General features: G+C 34.2%; 1 protein-coding gene across 3 annotated transcripts in view; it reads left to right on the top strand.

The window, feature by feature from the left end:
* The window catches only part of NEGR1 (neuronal growth regulator 1), an 855,325-nt gene that overhangs the window by 575,629 nt on the left and 256,085 nt on the right, over nt 1–23,611 (top strand). For all 3 annotated transcript variants that reach the window (XM_060626826.3, XM_060626825.2, XM_060626824.3), the window contains exon 4: nt 2,065–2,196. In XM_060626826.3, coding sequence (XP_060482809.1) covers nt 2,065–2,196 — 132 coding nt within the window. The remainder of the gene's footprint in view (nt 1–2,064; nt 2,197–23,611) is intronic.

The raw sequence follows: 23,611 nt of genomic DNA on the forward strand, positions 1-23,611 counted from the left end.
AGATGTGAAATAGGAATATTCATGTAACAATTTAATATTGAAAATAAGTTAGACCCTTTTAAATTTGTTTTTAAAAAGTTTCACAATTTTTTTTTACCTTTTTATAAATGATTGTCTTCATTTTTTACTGGCCAACTAAGTTATTTAATTATGGTATAATATATCAATTTTACCCATACTTTAATTTTCATTTAATATCCCTTACTTATAATTCAAGTTATACTTTAAAAATTCTTGAATGGGGGGCGCCTGGGTGGCTCAGTCGGTTAAGTGTCTGACTTCAGCTCAGGTAATGATCTTGCAGTTCGTGAGTTCAGGCCCCGCGTCAGGCTCTGTGCTGACAGCTCAGAGCCTGGAGCCTGCTTCCGATTCTGTGTCTCCCTCTCTCTCTCCCCTCCCCCACTCACACTCTGTCTCCCTCCATCTCCCTCTCTCTCTCTCAAAAATAAAGATTAAAAAAGATTTAAAAAAAAGAAAAAAAATTCTTGAATGTGAATAAGGATTTTGTCCTCCCTATGTTTCAATAGTTTTTATAGACACATTTAAACCTAGATTATCTTCATTGTAAGGGTGAAAATAAGATAAAAAGGAAGGAATAGAAAATATTATATTAGTGGATGGAGTCATACAAGGGCATTAGGTTGAGCTAAAAAATACTTATAAAATCAGATTTTAAGAATATGGATTCGAAGACACATGCTGCTTTTGTAAACTCACCTCGGCATACCTGAAATAGCATATCAGCCAACTATCATCTTAGAAGTATAACTCTTTCCTGTGTACAACTTAGGGTCAGCCAGATAAATGGAGAAATTACTTAATCATATGTATTCTAAACACTACAGGTTTCAATTAACCAAGTCATATTTACCTGATGGCAAGCAGTTTAGTGACTAATATAGGCCCAGAGAAGGAAGCCCACAGGAAAAACATTTTTGTTAATTGATAAAGATTTTTGATTTGGAGCACCATACCTAAGTTTCATAATACTTTATTCCTATAAAACTGAATCTTCTTACTAGTTTTCTAATTTCTACAGCTTTATAGTAGTTTTGGCAAGAGAGTAAGGTGGAAACAAAAATAAGGTTGACTTTTCAAAACAGACCATTTAATGGGATTTTCCAATTCTCTTTGGTATGCAGTGAAATGTGATTTTTCAAGACCTGTGTAAGGAGGGAGAAGAGACCCCCCTCTGGAAATTCACAGAGGCCCATTCTTCCCCTGCGTATCTCTGATAATCAGGATCCTTCCTGCCTGAAGAGTCTCTGCTTTCAAACAAATACAAATTCTATTATTTCAAAAAAGAGTATTTTTTTCAAATTTAATTCATTTGCATATTTATCTGTGATTATGTCTTTATATTTTTACTCTAGTGCTATTTTTAGTCAAATAAGTATGTTTTTCCTAGAATATTAAAAAATAAAGCTAATTTAGTTTTTATAACTACCTAACCCTTAGTTTGAGAATCATATCTTGTTTCTGAGGTTTATCATATCAGTTATATATAGCATATGCAGTGTGCCTCTCGTAAAAAAATAGTAATTTTGGGAAACTGAAATGTGGCAATGGTTTAAGGTATTTCTATACTCTTATCAAGCCATCTGGCTTGAAACCTTGGGAATGAGTATGAAATTTCCCCAAAAGAAAAGCAACATTTAGTTAGGTTAAGTGTCAAGATGCTAGCTTACACTGTATAAAAGTCAATATGTACCAAGCCATATTAGTGAATTTCATCTACACTGCTAGAAGGTTGTTGAACTCAATTACAGAAATGTGCAGAGCTCTATTTGATGTGTGACGAGGTTAGGAGACCACAATCAATTAAAAAGAACACATGTATATCCTGTTCTGGGGAAACAGTTGTTATAGTATCCCTTGTTCAGTTTCTGCTTTTTTCTCTGACTTTTCCTCTGAACATAGGAGAACAAAGGGTTTAATAATTCCCCAGTTTCACTTGGGATTGTTTTGTCAGCAGTATCTAATAGGAAGACATGAGATTGTTATTTTATTTGAATGAAGCCTCAGGCGGCTATAATTAAACATGCTGTACTTTTTTTCTTGTAGCAAAACCATTTGAAAATGGACAATATTTGGACATTTATGGAATTACAAGGGACCAGGCTGGAGAATACGAATGCAGTGCGGAAAATGATGTGTCATTCCCAGACGTGAAAAAAGTAAAAGTTGTCGTAAACTGTAAGTCCTGTCATCTTTTATCAGCATAACTTTCAAGAAAAGATAAACATCTGAAATACACTGTCTGAAATTTATGTTGCTGTTTTTTTAAGAGGTGCTGTTATTGATAAAGACCACCTATTGACAGTGAAACTGTGGACATGTTAGAAGATTGACCAAATTGTTTTATGTAACATTAGTTGTCCCAAGTAATCCCACGATAATTCAGTTTGATGTACAGATGGAAACATTTCCAATATCATGGTAGTCTCCGGCATTGTAAAGTATGGTACCTTTATATCTAGAGTACTGTAGATACATGGCATTTTCTTCTTTCTCGTGAGCTTCACCTGGGTGTATTCTGGTTAAATTGAAGCAAGAAACTCCCAATCAAACCCAATGGAAATTAAGTATGTTGGTCTGTACTCAAAGAGAAGAGCTAGTGCTTTGATACTTCGATTACTTGGGTCATTTAATTCTATTTCGTTTGAAAAATATTGAGAAAATGAATAAAGAATGTTCCCGAGTGTATCATTAGTAGGAAGTTAGGATATTAAGAAATACCTGCAGAACTACCAATGCCATGGTACACCCTCTCTAAATGCATCTCAAACAATGATTAAGATATTTTTCACTAATATCCTATTTTATATCTTATGATCTCAATAGTGATAACTGAAATAGCCTGTACGTTTCTAAAATACCCCCTTAGTCCTTCAAAAATTTTTACATTATTTAAATTACTCAAATAAAATACTTTTGGCATAATAGTATTTACCAAAGGTATTGATAAGTTACAGCTTCCTTTTTTTTTTTTTTTTATTCTATGTATACACTCTTCTGGATATAGCCATTGTTAATAATGTATACCTCATTAAAAGAAGGAATCATTCCAAATATAATCTAAAACACTTTAAGCAGGTTTTTTTTCATATTAATGTGAATCTTTCAATTTCATGAGCCAAAAAATAACTATCAAAACACACCTGGCAATTGAGTGTCTGCCAGGGCAAATCACTGCCATCAACTAACATTTGTCACTGACTAATCTATATATTTGGGGTTGAACTATCTCTTTGAGACTGAGAAAATAGGCGTAATACCAGATCAAGAGGCAGTGTCTGGGGCAGAGTTTCTCATAGAATGTTCTGTAGACAAACTTTAGCAGATTCACCAAAAAACTCACTGAAAATGAAAAATTTGGGGGCCCCACTCAACTCAACTGAATCAAAATCTGTGGGGTACATGACTTGGAAATCTACATTTAGTAAATTTCTACATGTAGAGCTACTGCTCATTCCTCTGGAACTCTCTGAAGGAAGAAATAATGATTATTTTATCACTAACTGTATTTATCTGAACGGGCACCCCACCCAGTAATGCAGCTCCTCAGCCCCCAGACATAATCGGTCTCTACAGTGATGTCTCAAATTGGAGTAGAATTGAAAACCCAGCTGTCGTATGGGTTCTCATGGGCCCATAGTCCATGTATAACCTACACTTTCCTTTGTATTCGTACTTTCTCTTTCATCCTTTTTGTCCCTCTGCCTTTAATTTATTCTCACTTATCATTAAATCAGACCTTCTTTTTTCCTGGAGAAGTGGGAACCTTAGACAGAAAGGTCAACTAAGGCGGCAGAAATGTGGAGAGAAACTGAATTGAAAGAAAGATATACCAACCAAATTAGTCATCATCTAAGGGATCTGGGTGGAGAAGATCTTATAAAGCAGAAGGACAGAAACTGGGGAAACAAGATGTCAAGAACTGTGAAAAATTGGCCACAATTTCACGGACGCTGGCAGAAAACAAAGGGCAGTTTATTACTCACAGTAATAACAGTAGCCAGAGTATTGTCATTTTTTGCATTAGTTCCCCATGCTCCAGTTACTACAGGGTGATATGATGACGGCCAGGTGACACGTACACACGCAGTGGGTTTATGTCATAGCTGAAGCTCCCTGAGCTTAGGAAACTTGATTTTTTTATAATGGCAGCAAGCAAACCTCTGCCCTTTGCTGCAGAGGGAGAAATTATCTTTATTATCCTGGACTGTAAACAAACCTGCTGTTTGCTCCATAGGGAGAACTACTTCTGTCTTTCACGATTGTTCACTGTACAAGCATTCTTGAAATGATACTCAAGAACAAAAGCATTCATTGTCTCTGCTTCCAAGATGTGCAGAAACACAAGTAACTTATGGAGAATTGTTTTTCAACACGGGACAGGAGCAAGAAAGTTTGAAGCAGAGGCTTAGAGATGTTCCATCAGCCAAAAAGGATGCTTCAGTAGGTTTGTGGGGTGCAGACACGGAAGAATAGACACGGAAGAATTTCTCCCTCTGCAGCAAAGGGCAGAAGTTTGCTTGCTGCCGTTATAATAGGTAGGGAAGAAGACTTTGTTAATCACCGTTAATTTAATTTTAGAAGGAGAACAGGAAGGAAAAGAAGAAAGTAGGAAAAAAAAAAGTTAAGGAGGTGTTTTTTAAGTTATAACTACAGACTATCTTCTTAAAGAATTAATTTCAGTTAAAGTACGGTCATAAATGGAAATATTGGTGCCAACATAATATTAACATAGCTCATATCTTTTTTAAAAATGGACTCAAAAGACTTTTTAATGATTTTCAACAATCAGTTTTGTCTTCTGTTCCTTTCTAAATTATACCTTTGAGAGCTTACCTTTTCCTAAATGTGCTATGAAAAATTGTGTTTAATACTGATTGATCAATTCGATGTACATCTGTGGGACCAAGAGTTTATGTAAGAGATGAGTTGTGTTCAGAGTTCTGTTCAAGACCTAAGTTTTGCCTTACCTTGGAACAGTTATGTCACACATATACCAGCGATTTCTAAGTCGTATAGGTCTGTCAGGGCATACCCACATACGTTTCTGGTTATGAAGAGGTTTGAAAAGTGTTAATTTTGTGAATTTGTCCCTTTAAAAGTCAAAATTTGAGCACTATCTATGGATTTTACTGAGCTGATTTCCCAAAGGAAATTAGCCAAAGAAGCCTACTGAATAAACTTTAGTTTGTCAAATCCCCAAATTGAGCACAGTGGTCTATGTTACCAGCACGAAACCGCACATCTCCTGAACCTGAGGATTCCCTGAAGATAGAATCGTGCCAGGTTGAAGGCAGCACTTCTTTTCACTGTTATTAATCAATATGATGTGCATATAGAATTGCAGTAGCTTTGTGAGTTATAATTTGAAGAGAAACTTTGTCCCTTTTCCCAAATGGGGCTCAAGATGAAATGTAATAAATTTTCATAAGCTCTGGTAGATTCAGTTATGTGGTAAGTTAATTTGAGAAAGGGATTTAGGTTCTCTTCAAGTTAGAAACGTTTCATATTTTACTATTTATCTAAAATGTCTGCCACATTTACTATGTATATATTACTATATGTATATCACCATATATATCACACTATATATATCACACACATACAATAAGTAACGTATTTGCCACACCTCACATACTTTGTACCTATAGCACTTTGATACAGACTTCTGTTCAATTTGATTAAACAACAATTTAGTGAAATGATTAGCAAAATTAACGTACTTTATACATTGAATTAGTCAATTAATTGAATAAATCAGTAAATTTTGAATTACTTACAGAAAGTCTATAGATAGGAAGAAATTTTTAGGATATTAGGATTCTACGCAAAAGCTTGTTTCTGGGTAGGGAGATTTTGTGGGCGATTATTCTCCTTGTCTTTAACTGTATTTTCGTTTATTTTTTTTTGTATTGACATATAAATTTATCTATATATAAATTTCCGTGTGTGTGTGTGTATATACATATATATGTATGTATACATATTTCTTGTCAAATTAAAAAAAACCTAAACTAATAAAAAGGAATTATGACCCTTATCATAACCAGACCTGGAGATATTAAAACACATACACACACAAAACAAGAAAAAATTTTAAACCGGTTGATTAGCTAAGCCAGAGGGAACTAGTGGATTAGAGTTGAACAGATTCTCTGTTTTAATTGCATCTTTATTCCATTCCTAGGAGCAGCCTAGAAGACTCTAGTCCCGTATTTTTTATTGTTAATTAAAAACTAGAAGAATGAATGAGTTCCAGAAAGCTCATACATTCAACTTAATTGGGAAAAACAGAAACCTATGAAGATCTGGTTTGGAAAGGAGAGACTAGAGTGTAGAAAATCAGCAATGTTGACTCATTGCAAGCTAAATCTAGAAATCTGGAAAATTTAGAAAATATCATAGACTAATAAAGTAACGTAGATCTCTATGGAGAAGCAGAATCCCAGATATTAGAAATCAGGAAAGCCTGAAAGACCTAACCCTTCAAAATGAAAGCCATCCGTAAAAGGGGTAGGGTTCTCTGATCTTGTGACAGAAGCTGTTTGTTCTACAACCATTATTTATGTGTATTCTTTCAGTTAGTAGTAACTGTTTTGAAAATATAGGCCTTATACTCAGATATTTCTTATTTTAATGCCTGCTGTATAATTTACTGGGATTTCAGATCTTGAGAAACCAATTTACCTCTGAGTCTCAGTTTCCAATTCTGTAGTTTAGGGCAGTACTATATGATTATCAGGGTTTGGGTAAATATTAAATGAGGTGATATACATCTATGGTGTCTGGCTCACTGTAGGTAGTTGAAAAAATCTCTCTCTCTCTCTCTCTCTCTCTCTCTCTCTCTCTCTGTATGTACTTATTTTACAATGTAAGCTCTATGCAGTAAAGGATTCTCCTTTCCTTTGTAAAATGATGGGTTCTTGTCACATACAGCAGCACCTGGTCCATAGGAGGGACTCCAAAAACTAGTAGTTGATTGAATGAATTTAAGTGATTAATGTTTTCCCAGTGAGTCATTCTACTAGACAAAAGAAGAAAATATTATATTTGTGGAACAATTATATTTTTTTTCTCCCAAGATAGTAAGTAAATAGTAAGTTGAGGAATTTACTTCCAATACCATTTTTTAACCAAAGTTTTCAGGTAGATTTAATACAGATAATCTGACATTTATATAGTACTTTCACCCAAAGAGGGGAAACACTAATTCCATTTGTTTTACAGATAAGAATATTGAGGTTTGAGGAGATTAAAATATTTAGTACCTTTGTTCATTTTCAAGAACAGAACAGACACGAACAAAAGGAGGTATTAATTAACCAGAAAAAAAAATATAGAGTTAACCAGATTTAGGTAAAAAGAAGCATAGACATTATTTCAATTTTCACTCATGACAGTCATTTTATATTGATTATTTATCTGGTATCAGAAATTATTTTGCACACACAATTTATAGTAAAATAGAATTTAGTATTATTCCTATGGTCAAACATTAAAGATATTTTTGGGTGTACTGTGCACTAAGTTTTCATCCAATAAATCATAGGCACATATTTGTGCATTATTTTGCATCTTATACATATTCATTTATGCAAATGTGCACTTTATCTTCCAATATAACTAGCTCTAAACATGTGGGAAAGAATGTACCAATTAGTATAACTTAGTACAATTGTATCAAAGCTTGAAATGAGGGGGCCACTGGGGAGAGAGGGAGGAGGAGGAGGAGGCTTTCTAGGGAAATGGCCAGTTTTCTTGGTGTATTCGTAAGTTTTCAACAAAACCTTGGAAATTAGGCAGACATCCTGGATTTAAGACTATAAAAAATTGCAGATGACAGACATGTAGATATTACCTCAAATAAAGAGGATATCCCAGCATTCAGAGTTGGAATGGATAAGGTACTATTGTGGGACCAGAAGAAAAATGAGTGTTATTTGAATTCATAATTATCACATTAGTTTTTATTTCTGTCTCCACTTTATGCCCTTACCTTTACTTTACATTTACCTCATCTTTCACATTTGTTTATGATTTAGGCTACTATCCTGTACTTTATGTTTTATTATAAGCTAATTAACATTTATCTGAAATAATTCAGAGTATAAAAAACAATTGTTGTCGTCTGTTAAATAAAGTACTAGTTTGTATGCCATTTCTAGAGTAATAATGAAGCACTTCAATAAATCTGCATTAATATATGTATTTATTTACCTATTTACTTATGGCTTACCATGACACCATCAAGGTTTTAAAGCCTGGGATACTGGTCTTCAAGGAAAGCAGAAAGACAAGAGAGACACATAGTTTGTAATAGTGTGGCAAGTGCTTTGATAAACCAATCATTGAGTACTACACGAGTTATCATAAAGTCACCAAATACAACCCTAGGGTATCACGGAAGGCTTCTAAGAGGACTTGACCCTGATGGAATCTGAGGATAAAATTGAATTTGACAGATTTTTTTTTAAAGAAAATCAAGGAAAGAGGAGTCTCACACAGAGTAGCCGCATTTGCTTAGCACCGTAGGATTCAGGGACAAGGCACTTCTTGGTCTGTTGGCTGCAGTGAGCTGGAGACCATCAAAGAAAACATAAAGGAGGGTGGGTATCTAAGAAGGAAGAAGTCAAGGCCCCATTAGATAGGAGTTTATGAATTTTCATAGGTTGACATAGATCCAGCTTTACCATCAAAGAATAACTTCGAGATGATGGAACTATTAAGAGATACATATATGAATATTAAGATATTTATTTAAATATTTTTATTTCCTACATCTATGGAGTTTACTTGGATTATTTCTATTTTGTCATAGCAAGGGAAAAATAAAGGCTTAAAATGATAATAACTCCAGCTAAAAGAAATTTAAGAGGAGCTAAGATATTTGAAGGAAAAATCCTTCAAATCAAGTATCAAACATTAAATATTAGAAACCTATGGATAATCACCCAGAAAACATATTTTTATTTTATTCTTTTTAAAAAAACCATATTTTTAAATAAAACATTTCTCTTCAGTAAAATAACATAAAAGTATAAGAATTAAACCTGTTCTTTTCACCTAGGGACTTCCATGGCATAAAAAGTTCAGATTTAATTTTGTGGTTTATATAATTCCTCAGTTCAAGTAAAACTGTGTTATTAAACATGCACTTAAGGAATACATGATTTCTTCTATTGAAGGAGGCATAATTGGTCCTTTGTTTTAAATCTTAGACATACACTTCAATTAATGACTAGTGTGCCAAGGCTATTTTTACTTAATGAGGCTATTTTTACTTAGTAAGTGTGCTTCCCAATTTAACTTAAATGTATTCTCCCATACTTTTATCTTAGTATTGAAAGGAATTTTAGTGTTAAGGGTCTATGAATGATCTTTTACCCTTTTGTTCATGGAAAATCAAAATGCGTCTGCAGTAAGCAACTGTGCCTATTTTTATTATTCCTCTTTTTTTTTTTGAAAGTGAAAGATGAAACAATTCCCTTGTTTTAATACATGAGCAAAAGTTTTTGCTAGATGGGAGTCTGTTTATTTTGTTTTGTTTACAGTTATTTCTAAGTTGGCATTTTATCACTTCAAAAAATATATTTCTATATACATAAAATAATAGGTACAGTTATTTCTAAGTTGGCATTTATCACTTCAAAAAATATATTTCTATATACATACAATAATAGGTATAATAGAGTTTGACTATCAGCCACCTGTAAGAAAGCAATTTCTAATAGGATGTAAATGCTCTAGGTTGAAAACGATCCATGGCAAACACCAGGAAAGAAACAAATCTGTAAGTCGCACACTTACGTGGGTATTTCTCCGACGTACTAGTCTAGATTCACGTTCTGGGAATACCCACCCCAAAAGCCAAACTCTGAAAACTACAGGGTGGCTTCTTCTGAATATATCCTTCAAGCTGATCTTGAAAGTTCAAACCTTGCACAAACCTACAGTTTATAGACCTGTATTTACCTGAAGTCCAACTTTATCAGCATGAGCTGATATGGATACTTCATGAGCAAATTCAAGCAAAATAATTTATGTAATTCAATTCTTTTTAACCAAACACTGAAAACCATCCATAGAATGGGAGCAACATTGTTAAGGTTCTTGGGTCTTTTCTATATCATTAAAATCCACTTTGCAGGAATTGTCAAATATTCTTAAGTCTGTCATTCGACATATTTGTATGTTTTGTGTATGTGTGTGTGTGTATGCGTGTGAAGGGAGTGATTGTGAGGAGTAATTAGGATGGCATAAATAGGATACATAAAGGCAGTATGTAGCAGAGTCATGGGAGATACATATGGAACATAGGGACCAAATTCCAGGGACACTTCCTTTGCCCATTGGAATGTGCTCTGCCTCCTGAACCCACTCGTTCTCGTCTTCTCTTTCGTGTTCATTCTCTCTCCCTTTCTCATCATCATTCACCCATTTCTGCTCTTTCTCATTATCTTTGTTTTTACTTTTTCGTTTCCTCCCCTCTCTTTCCCCTTGTTTCTACCCATACACATAATGCTAATAAACCAATTTTTGAAAGAACTTCTCATGTGTATAATGGGAATTATCAATGAATCATATTTCATCATCATTGAAACATTTTAAACATACAGATTCCTGAATAACACTCCCCATACTCAATTATTCAGTCTATATTTTATTACCTATACATGTATAATTTTTTTGAAAATTTACATATATGTTTGGAGATTACAGGGCAATGAGTATGAGACAGAAAGGCAGAAGACCTGAATTCTATTTTTAACTCAATTACTTAACTAATCGTACAACTTTGAACAAAGAATATAAACTTATAGCTGTTGATGCCCCTTTTTGTAAAATAAGGGAATTATCACTATGACATCCCCTAATTCTTAGGTTCTGATGTATTTCTCTGATCCAAGTATCCAAATTTTGGGGACTGTATGGATTCAATTCCTGGCAGGCAAAAAGCAAAGGCTAAAGGCAACTGTTCGGCTTCAGGGTCAAATGATTCTAGATAATCTCATTATTTTACTTTGTGAATTCTTTGAGAAGTTATGAAGGATGATAATTTTGTTCTCTCTTACACTGTTGTCAAATTTGGGCAAGCTTTTTTTTTTTTTTTTTACTTTAAAATTTTAATTTTGTGGGAGCACCTGGGTGGCTCAGTTGGTTAACCATCCGACTTTGGCTCAGGTCATGATCTTGCAGTTTGTGAGTTCCAGCTCCGCGACAGGCTCTATGCTGACAGCTCAGAGCCTGGAGCCTGCTTCAGATTCTGCCTCCTGTCTCTCTGCCCCTCTCTCACTCATGTTCTGTCTCTCAAAGATAAATAAAAACATTTAAAAAAAATAAAATTTTAATTTTGTGGAAAGAATAAGTATAACAATAGAGAAATGAACTTTAGAGAATTTTAAAGTAAGGATTCTGTTTATGCAATGGAGCGTGACAGAGGGTAACAAAAATAGGATTTAGAATTACACAAACATGATTTCTAATCCCAGCTCAGTCACTTTGGAGTGTTTGGAAAATTAGTTAACCTCCCTGGGGCAGTTTCCTTACATAAAAATACAAGATAATTATACCTGCCTTGAAGATTTGTTCTGAGGATTAAGTGTTACATGTAAAACAACAAAGTGGGTAGGTCAAGGCAAACAACTTTCGTATTGTAAGTATTGGTGTGTCGCATTTGTCACAGTACTATGTCTATGTATCTACCTTTCTCTGTGGCCTGTGAGCTCTTTGCGGAGGGAAACTCCTCTTACTCAACTTTGTGCTGCGGGTAGTGCAGCACAGTGGTTACAAGGATAATCTCTGGGACTGGTTACCCTTGATTTGAATCCTAGCTCTGCCACTTATTACTACTGTGTGAGCTTGGTCAAATTATTAAGTTTTGTGTATGTCAGTATCTCCAACTATTAAATGGGGAGTATTAGGATTAACCCAGTTAATACATGACAAGGCTTAATGTACATTATTATTACTCCTAACACCTAGCACAGTGCCTGATAATAAATGTCTGTTTGAATGAATGAATGAATAAGCTCACGGAATTCTGTAGCTGACAATAATTGAAAAATCTCCCTGATTCACCCATCTTATGGCTATGTGCTTTTGGATTCAGATAGCTTTGGAAATTAGATCATAGGATTTATAGAAGTACTCAGAATGGAATCCTGAAATCCTGATTCTAGGTCTGTGGTTATTTTATTATTTTATCCTGACTCCATGTAAATCAAAACAGAATTTAATTATTTTCAGTAAACTGTGTAAACTCCAGAGACTTTCAGGAAGATAGTCTAGTCTGAAGGGTAAGGAGACAGGATCGCTGTGTTTCATAAGGGAGAGACTTGAATAACCAGAATATGCACAGGTGCTAGCTGTCAGAATGGCTGACAGTGAAATACAGGGAAGAACCAAGAAAATTAGGATTCTCGGTGAATAGATAAAACAATCACAATAAATAATCCTGAAGAATGAGGCTGCACTCAAAGTGAGTTTGTTCATATATTGTCTGAAATAAGAGCTTTTGATTCATAGTGAATGTAATGAAGTCTCAGTGTCATGCAGCCTGTCTGCTTACTGCTACACAGTACAGGTAACAGCCGTGCAAGAAAAACAAGCAAATAAAAACAAAACCAAAAAAAAAAAAAAAAAAAAAAAAAGAAAAGAAAAGAAAAAGCCACCATAGTTCTGGGGACATAAGCAATTATGGGTTTTATAGATAAAATGAAAGAGGATAAAGGTTTATTTAGTATACTCTGTGTTTCATGTTTAAGATTCACTGCTCTGCTCTTACAGCCATGAGATCATTGTTCATTCAGTTTCTCAAACACTTAAAAGTGGTTCGGTGGCAATTAATATCTTATGCCCAGTTCCCACTTGTTTCAGAGTTAGAGTTAAGAATTTGGATAAATTGGGGGGCTCCTGGGTGGCTCAGTTGGTTAAGCGTCCACCTTTGGCTCAGGTCACGATTTCACGGCTGGTGAGTTCGAGCCCTGCGTCGGGCTCTGTGCTGATTGGAGATTATTGCTTCCAATTCTGTATGTCCCTCTCTCTCTGCTCCTCCTCTGCTTGCTCTCTCTCTCTCTCTCTCTCTCTCTCAAAAATAAATAAACATTAAAAAAATTAAAAATAAAAGAATTTGGATACATTTTTAAGTTTTTATACAACACAATGAAACATTAGCTTAAGGCATGTTCTTTTGTGCAATAAATGATACTTTCTTCCTGGTCTAAAGAAATCAACATTCTGTAGCCTAGAACAGATACTGAGACTGTTTCCACATTTAGTGCAACCAGCTACTGTACATTTACATGGATGGGGGTGGGGTGTATCAGTAATTAGGTGAAGTTCACAAATGTTCCATCTGTTAATGCTGTTTCATATTTGTGAACATACTGGTTTTGCAAACTCTTCAACTGTTCTTTGTGGATGTCAAAAGGACTCTGAAGCTCAGGGCAAGTCACGTGCTGTGACCATAGACATACTCTGCACCTTGGCATCCAATTAGAAATGCATCCAATTAGAAATCAGGAAGACAACTAGTGAAGTATTTACAAACTATATATATGTGTGCTGGGTAGCATCACTTCAAATCAAATCAGAACTTCACACAGTTAAGAGATCAGCAGTTGGGGGTGGGGTGGGGAAGTTAAGCGAATACTCAAATATGCACTAGAACAAGAAGAAAAAAAGAGCACATTTAAAAATAAAACTTGAAGATGAATATATTATTTAAATGACTGGCTACAGCAAAAGGGAGAAAATGTTACAAAATGTTTTTAACATATTTAATATGAAACAAGAAGACATTTCCTCCACAAAAATGGTATTGCAAAATTATAAAGAAAGAAAAGGCTGAAATGAAGGGACAAGAGGGAAAAGAGTAAGATACATTTTCAAGATGACTGATTTTGATGCAAAGAAAGCTGGTGACATGTTATGCCCTACCTTCAACCGTGCCAGAGGTGTAGAAAAACCCCTCCTAGTATTAAACATTTAAAATTGCCAGAAGCTGGATAGAATGTGATCATATGTCATTTCCAGCATGGCAAAGCTTGTAGCAATATAAAAAACACAAATTGGAAGTCTGAAAGTAACAAAAACTGCTACTCTATGGGGCAGGGTGCCCTGACCTGCTACTCTCTGAAAGTATTGAATCTGATTTTACCTTATGTTGGATTTTACCAATCCTAGGAGTCTGGATACAAAGGCGAGGCCCCTATTTGGTATGGGAACTCACATTAGTGACACCCTCCTGTCATAAAAATATGGCAGTGAAAGGCTGACCCACTCAGGTGTAAAAGAGGACAAATAAACAAAAAGCTGATCCTGCTATTCCAGTCCGATCTTGACGCAGGGTGATGGGGCAAGAAAGAACAGTTACAGGAAAGAAAATGATTTCTGAGAATTCCTATCACAAATTTCTCTCATGTAGATTTGGGGCTGGATTAGCACTCCCTGTAGAGTATAAGACATGTCAAGTCGAAAATTTAGTGTAAAGTAGGTCTAGGGTGACTGGCCCCTTAAATGCCTAACAGAGGAAAAAGCAATGTTCTCTGTAGAAAACAGTTTAAATACAGGCCTCAAAAATTTTCCATAAGTGGTGCTCAGGACACATGAATTCTCAACCCAAAATCCAGTGCACAAAAGAGAAAGCAAGCCACCAAGAGATAAATAACAAACTACCGTATAAGATAATACAAATATTGGAAATATCCCAAATAGAACAGTAACAATGTTAGTATACTCAAACATATAAAACAGGAATTGAAGAATATGATCTTATCCATTTTTTTATGAAATATCTTATCAAACTGGAAATACATTTAGCTGACAAAGGGCACCTATAAAAAGCTACAGCAAGTATCATACACATGAATGAAATGTAAATACATGTCCTTTAAAATCAGCTAAGACAAGGATGGTCCCTTTCATTATTTTTCCTAGCCAGGCTAGGACAATAAGACCAGGAAAAAATTAGATGTAGAAGTATTTGATGAGAAAAATTAAAAATGGCATTATCCCAAGATAATGTCATCACCTATGTACCAAATTCAGAAGGATGTACAGATAAATTAATAGAATAAATAAGAGTTTATCATGATGGATAGATATAAAATCAATATACTACATTAAAGCACGTTGCTATAACCCAGCAAAAACAGCAAATCCAATTGGGAAAATAATAACACTTAGAATATCAACAAAATATAATGTATTGAGGATAAATCTGACACAATATACATATAAATTATTTAAACATATTAAAGACCTAATGAAACAGAAAGGCATAACATACTCAGAGATGTTTTAGAGATGTCTTTACCCTCAAAACACAGACTCATTAGAATTTGAATACAAATCTAGCTCAATTGTTCATGAAACTTCACAAGCTAACTGTAAAATTTACATTGAAAATATAAAAAACTTCTAAAGAAAAAAATCAAATCAGGTGGGCACTATGCACTACCAAATATCAAAATATATTATGGCTATATATGTTTTCTATGTATATAACTATATGTACATGATGCTACGTATAGTTTTATACAAGATATGAAACAGCGCAGCAATAGTCAAATTAGTACAACAGACAAATATACAACTAAAGCAAAATGGAGACCCTTCTAACAGATCCATGCATATGTAGAATTCTGATATATGAAAGAGAAGACATTGCAGATCAGTAGGGAGAAAAATAAACCTTTAAATGAATGGTTTGGGAGCAATTAGTTTTCATAAATAAAAACCAAAGGAAATGAAATTCTACCTCACAACATAAACAAAATCGATTCCAGATAAATCAAGGATGTGATTATGAAAGGCAAATCATTAAAAACCTCTAAAAGACAATGTAGGAGACTATCTATCCTACCCTTGGTAGGGAAATTTTCGTTAAGCTAAACAGGAAAATGAAACTATAAGGACAATGACATATTTCATATCACATTAAAATTAACAACTTCTTTTATGAAAGAGAGAAAAAGACAAGCCACAAACTGAGAAAGGTATTCAAATACATAAAGCCAACAAAGATTAAATATATAGAAAATCTGAAGAACATCTATTAAAAACAATCAAGAAATCCCATAATGTGTGAATGGATACATGATAGGCACTTACTTCACAGCAGAGGAAAGTCTAGTGGTTCATAAACATATAATAAGATGTCCAATGTCATTTTTGTTATGATGGAAATACAAATTAAAACCATAACCACATATAATTTCACATGAACAGATTAGTAACAATATGCATTTTAAACTGTTTTTGTGAGAATGTAGTATAAAAAGAACTTTCACATACTGCTGAGGAATGTAAATTGGAACAATAACTTGGGGAAACAATTTTATATCACTTACAAAGTTGATCATAGTCATACCCTATGACATGGCAGTTTCCATCTGAGGTATAATCCCTGCATATGCATACATGTGAATCAGAGGCTGTGTACAAGAATGTTTTGCAAATAATGTAGAGACGTTCTTTATAATAGCAACAAAAAAACAACTCAAATGTTCATCAATACTAAATTGTTCTTACGGTGCCTGGGGGCTCAGTCGGTTAAGCATCCGACTTTGGCTCAGGTCACAATCTCATGGGTTGTGAGTTAGAGCCCCGTGTCGGGCTCTGGGCTGATAGCTCAGAGCCTGGAGCCTGTTTCGGATTCTGTGTCTCCCTCTCTCTGCCCCTCCCCTGTTCACACTGTCTCTGTCTCTCTCAAAAATAAATAAACATTATTTTTTTTTTAAATACTAAATTGCTCATCAACACTATAATAGACATGTGTATATATATATATATATATATATATATATACACATATCAGTCTAGATGAGTCACAAAAATGTAGTATTAAACTAAAGAAAAAAATAGGAAAGATGTAGAACATGAGATTTTTGATATAAAGTTCAAAAATAAGCTAAAAATAATATATTGTTTAGGAGTGACTACATAGGTGAATATACCCTCCACAGGTTTGTGCAGCTTGCAATGATAGTTTAACATTAGTAGCACAATAGGGTCACAATTCTGACAATTGTCTTTGAAACCAGCTAAGTATAGATGTAACAATTCCACACAATGTCATAAACAATATTTCATAAATTCCTTCCAAATATTTTGCATTCAAATCTATGAAAACTGAGATTATACCCTCTAAACAACAGGAATTGACAGCAACATTGAGGTGAATGGAAAAATGGAGTAGAATAGCTAGGGAGGTAAGAGGACACACAGACAGCAGGAAAACATGTTGATGCTATCTATCATTTGTCAGAGCAAGTGACATTTAATTATTTAATCTGAGAAACATAAGTAATATTGCTGAAGACTAAAAATAAACCCCAATAAAAAAATACATGCAGGAAACATGAGTGTAAATCTCTCCCACACAGTAAAATAGGAAGGGAAATCCAAAAGCATAATAATTTTAACTCACAGAAAAGAAAAGAGCAAATGAAAGTATCAGTTATAATAAGTAATATGATTAATATGATAATTCTATCAAAGGGAAAATAGTATTAAGTTCACATTTAAAAACATGAGTATTTATTATATGTTAATACAATAAGCAATGATATATTGTTTACATAAGGCAAATCTAAAGCAAAATAACAAAAAAATTAACTTAAAGAGTAGATAAAGTTTTCTTAAAGCAAATGAAAGGAAATGAACAGAGAATTAAAGTAATTTTAAAATACTAATTTTGAGGGAGTGCAGTGCGTACTCTAATAAGTTTCCCTCATGAGTTTGGAACTGAGAGAAACATTCAGGGGCTTGACAAATGGAAAGCTTACCCTTGTTATCTACAGTATGGGCAAGAATGAATGGGTTTTTTGGGAAGTAACAGAACATGATTAAGTCCATCCTCCAATCCAATGTTCCATTAGCTCACCCTTCCTTCCATGGGAATGGTGTGGCAGGCCAGGAGTATTAATGGAGCAAAAGCCCTGCCAAATAGAACTATGAGGCCAGAAAAATGGACATCCCCCCTAACAAGCCAGACTAGTAAAGAATCTGTATAAGTCAAATAATATAGAATACACATGTTAATGTATATATTTACATGTCTATAAAAATAAGTGTGTACACAAATATAGAGATGTATATGTATGCATACACATAGATATCATTGTCTTAAAAAACATAGGAAATATTTAGAAATTTACAAACGCTTGGAGAAACTTTTATTTGAAAGTTGCCACACCATGTAGAAATGAATAAGAAAATAAAGAATTTTAAAGATAATATTAATGATGTTGAGTTAATGCACATATTGCATTGTGCACCCTCAAAGAACAAGCTATGTTCCAGAGCAGCAACAGAATTTTTTATAAATAGTGTTTATTTATCTGGCCATAAAAATTCTCAATAAATCTCCCAGAGCAGTAATTGTATAGGTCATATTTTCTGATCCAACTTCTATAACAAATGTTTAAATCTTCAAACCACAATGACAAGATTCCAAACTTCTGAAAAAAAAGTCATAAATAATTTCTTTTTGGTGCCTATATAAAAAATAGCAAGGACAAGTAACTATATAGCAAAACAGACCAGATTCAAGGAAAACTATACTCAGAAGCAACTTTATAACTTTAATAGCTTTTAAAAAGGGGTGGGGGGAGGAAAGAATGCTAGCAAATTAAGTAAATTATCAGTATGAGAAGTTAAAAAAATTAAATCTGAGGGAGATTTTCCCTGCTAGAAGTATAGCGGGTCAGATAGCCAGGAGCAACCCTCTAGACTGAAACAACTAAAATGCTAGAGAAAATTTCGAATGCATGTTTTAAAATGCATCACGGTAATTGAATGAAATAAAAATAAATGCTGAGCCCTAAAATGAATTGAAATAAGGACAACTAGAAGAGAAGGAACATAAAGAAAATAAATTTGAAGAAGTTTCAGATACTGAATTTCAGAAATGTAAATCAAAATAAGCAAAAGTGAAGCTTGGAAATGAGGAAGAAATAAGCAATTTTGAATAAAAATCTCACAGAACTTCCAGATATGAAAATTAGAATAATTACAATTAAAAACGCCACAACCAGATAAATGGGTTATATATAGCTAAGGAGAAAATTAGTGAAATGGAAAAAAAATCTGGAGAAATTATATAATTCAGAAATACCCAATGATAGAATTTAAGTAAAAGATACGGGGAATACAGTGTAATGTTTAAAAGATATATAATCCATAAAGATATGTTACAGAAACTGGGGAAGTGGGAATAAGCAATATTAAAAAATGGCCTGGAACTTTTTCAAAATTATTGAAAAAGATTGAAAACCATAAGATCATTTTAAAAGATTCAAAGGGGGGCGCCTGGGTGGCTCAGTCGGTTAAGCGTCCGACTTTGGCTCAGGTCACGATCTCGCAGTCCGTGAGTTCGAGCCCCGCATCAGGCTCTGGGCTGATGGCTCAGAGCCTGGAGCCTGCTTCCAATTCTGTGTCTCCCGCTCTCTCTGACCCTCCCCCGTTCATGCTCTGTCTCTCTCTGTCTCAAAAATAAATAAACTTAAAAAAATAAATAAATAAAAATAAAAGATTCAAGGGAAAAAAAGGTCAATAAAATTCAACATGTATTTACTAGGTAAACCCTTAGTAAACTATGAAGAGAAGGGGACTTAGTTAACCTGATGAGAGGCATGTACAAAATTTTTACATCAAGCATTGTATTATTGAAAAATCAGATCAGAAAAGGGTTTGATTGGCAAAACCTATACTCAACATTTCAGTAGTTTTTTATTGTTGCAGTACAAAATACAAAGAAATGAAAGATGTAAGAACTTTAAAGGAAAAAAGAAACTCTAACAAATTACTTTTATTTGTAAATAATAGCATATTCTACATTGTCAAGTTAAAAGAATCTGTATGAAAATGATTCACATAAGATTTTATCAATGATATGAATGATCCATCAACATCAGACTAATTTTTTAATTTTTACAATTTTTTTTAAAGTTTATTTATTCTGAGAGTGAGAGAGTGTGCATGTACAGGGGGATAAGACTATCCCATCAGGCTTAGCACTATCAGTACAGAGCCCGACGTGGGGCTCAAACCCATGAACTGTGAGATGGTGACCTGAGCCGAAATCAAGATTTGGATTCTTAACCGACTGAGCCACAAAGGCACCCCAGAAACTAATTATTTCAAAAATTCATTTATAATTGCAAACATATATAAAATTTAGAGACAAATATGTAAACCTTTCATGGAAAATATTACAAATTTTATTGAAAGGCATTTAAGAGACTTTAAATGAATAGACTGGTCTGGTGTATATTTGAATCTGAAAACTCCATATTATAAATGTAGTGAACATGTTACTTGTTCTCAAATGCAATTCCAATTGAGTTCCCAACAGATATTTGTCAAAACTTGATAAGCTGATTTTCATATTGACATGGGGAAGCAAGAAGCCAAGAAGATGCAAGATAATCCTAAAGAAGAAAACAAACTGGTAGTATAACCTTATTATAATTTAAGCAGTTGGTTTTGATGGAAGGAAAGATAAATAGAGCACTAAATAGAGTAGACAGACCAAAAACAACCTAATGGGCAAAAATTGCAGCAGAAAGATCTATTTGATTTCCAGGTTTTTCCATATAGCTTCCACAGTATCTTTACAAAGTACAAATCTGATATTGTCACCGTCCTGCTTAAGATTCTTATGCAGCTTACCATTCCTTTAGGATTGTGGCAATCCCTTGACATAACATACTAGCTTCTTCTTGATCTGACTTCTGCCTGTTTGCTCAGTATTTTTTCGGACCCTGTTCCTTATTCTTAGTATGATGTCTCACCCATTCAGAGGCACAATTTCCTGAATTAACCATGGGTTCTTAACTCCGAATGTCTGAACACACCGTCTTGAAGGCTTTCTTTTCTGCCTTCCTACTGATGTTCCAGTTTCTACTCTGCCCTCAGTGTTGTACCTGGCACCCAGTAAATAACTGTTGAATAAAATGTTCAACAAATAAGACAAAAATGGCACCTTCCTGGCATCATGTTCATAGTAGAAGGAAATTTCCACATGAGTGTTCTATGAATTAAATTCTTTGATGTGGGCATTACACTAGACTTGCTCTGGGTAGACCTGACAATCACTTTGTAAGAGGACCTTATTAAATTGTTGGTCAGTCACTCAGAATGCATTCAGAGTTAAGCACTGAAGATAAATTTTGAATAAACACTTCATTAGTTCCTGCATGTACCAATTTTGTTATAGAACAAATCACATTCTTACCACGCCATGTAATTGACTGATGAAATAGATGCTAAGCTTCTATAAAATATAGTAGAAAGAAAAGCTTTTAATATGAATATTCATTTAACCATTTATCATAGCTGCTCAGCATTCCAAATACGCATAAGAAAAGTATCTTGTTTAAATTACTTTTATCCCCTTTTGATTACTTTTAACTAGATGTAAACAACCAGTCCCCTATCTTTCCTCATAGTATAAATATAATAATGTGTACATTTTTCATCACTTGTTTACATAAATTGTTTTAGAGGTGTGTGCATTCTTTTCCTTTTATTACTATGCTTTACAAATCTATCAATAAGCATCTGCTTGTGCTCTGTGAAAAAAAATGTAATAGAATCTGGGGCTCAATCCATATCAAGACAAATTTTTTGAGGCCAATTTTCAAATGGACTTAAAATAGATAAGTTATAATCCAATTTCCTGTTACCAGTAAATCTTATTAGCATTTTTCCATTACATTTTATAAAGCAAATGTTGATTTATGCTTGATAATCTTGATTTTTTCCTTCACAACTTGAGTCTCAGATTAACAAGATTTTAATGTCATAGGAAGCTAGACTGCAGGTTATACATACATTACGCCAGCCCCACTAACTTTCTCATCTGTAAATTACATTTAAGGACATTACTAAACACCAGAATCAGTGTGGTCATGCTGAGACAGTGAAGAATGAGACACATGCTCCGTGAAACAGGCTTTTATTTTAATTTATGTTAAATTGCCAAATCCTAAATTAATGAATAGCAAATGTGAACCTCCAAATGGGCTTGTGTGGAAATATTTCTATTTGTGGTTATTTTAAAAATTATATTAAGGATTTACTTTTTTGTGTCTGTAAAATAAATACCACTTCACACCAGAACCCCATGTTCACTCAATGAGAGTACTGCAGACATCAAATAAAAGCAGCCATGCAACTAAAATTAAAGTTCAATATCATTAATTTAATTATAGTACATAATCATTTGACAGCGCTGCGGATTGGATTTAGAGGATGATATTGTAATTGATTGTTAATCATTAAAAAGCATGCAGTGAAGATAATGCTGCCTGGGTGGTAGTGAGTTATGATTTTATCCAATCCAGGGACCAGATTGTGGGAACAAAGTGGCTCCCATCACCATCAATGAATCAGGGAGGGTAGAAATTGAAAACAGGGTCTGCCATGCAAACATGCAGGGCAGAATGATGACCACCATTACAGACAGCTAACAATGTACCAGCCTGTAGCTAAACGTTCTCCATACATTATCTCATTTAATCTTTGCAACAATCCAAGGGGGAAAATATCATTATCTCCATTTTACAGATGCAGGAAACAAAGTTCTGAGAATTTTAAGTAACCTACACATAGTCATACACTGCATAAAGAGGAATGTGTGATACCTCTCTGATTGGAAAGCCAAAGCTTTGAATTGCTGCTTATACTCTATCCAGTGAAAATCTGCAAAGTGAGCTACCTGTGCTTGGTACTTGCCAGTCATAACATTTATAATTTACATTCTAACAGATGTTTGGTAGGAATGTCTTCATTCCTTCAGAACTCTTCCAAGTCGCTCTTCTACCTTTTCTCCCTTCATAATTTATAAGGGGAAAATAGTGAGTAAAGTTATTTTACTTTTTAATCTATTTTATCAGATAGCTATTTCTTACAAGAAAAGAACAATAAGGAAGGTCCTGTGATGTACCCTTTGGGTTACATTAAAAAGAGATAGTGGTTAGCAGGGCAGTGCTAACTGGGAGATTTGTACCAAGCAAGGCACCCAACAAGGATTGAGAAGATGCCAATAGAGAAAAAATATCCTACTCCCTGGAAGTTCACTCATGACTCATTGTTATTCTTTTCTTGTCTTACAGCAATCATTTCATTGTGTGGCTACTGTATTTGTAATGATATTTTTTTTTCTTACTAGCTTCTAATAGTCTTTAGTTGAGAGATAAAATATACATAGAAGACATTGGTGCACTTTGGTGGCTCAGTTGATTAAGCATCCAACTCCTGATTTCAGTTCAGTTCATGATCTCACAGTCATGAGACTGAGACCTGCATTGGGCTCTCTGCGAAGCTTGGAGGCTGCTTGGGATTGTCTCTCTCTCCCTCACTCTCTGCCTTTACCTCACTCGTGCTTTCCCTCTCAAAATAAACATTTATAAGACATTGACCTCCCTTATTTTCATCATGAAGCCACAAACCTTTGAGGCATAGTAGAAGAAAATCATTCTTAACAGTAACTTCCAGAATATCATGGCCCCCAACTTACAATGTGTTCCCCCCACCAATATGCCATTATTGACTTGGAACACTTTTCCCAAATAAGAAAATAAGG

The sequence above is a fragment of the Panthera onca genome, chromosome C1 (genome assembly GCF_046562875.1).
Source record: "Panthera onca isolate mPanOnc1 chromosome C1, mPanOnc1 haplotype 2, whole genome shotgun sequence".
NCBI classification, from domain to species: domain Eukaryota; kingdom Metazoa; phylum Chordata; class Mammalia; order Carnivora; family Felidae; genus Panthera; species Panthera onca.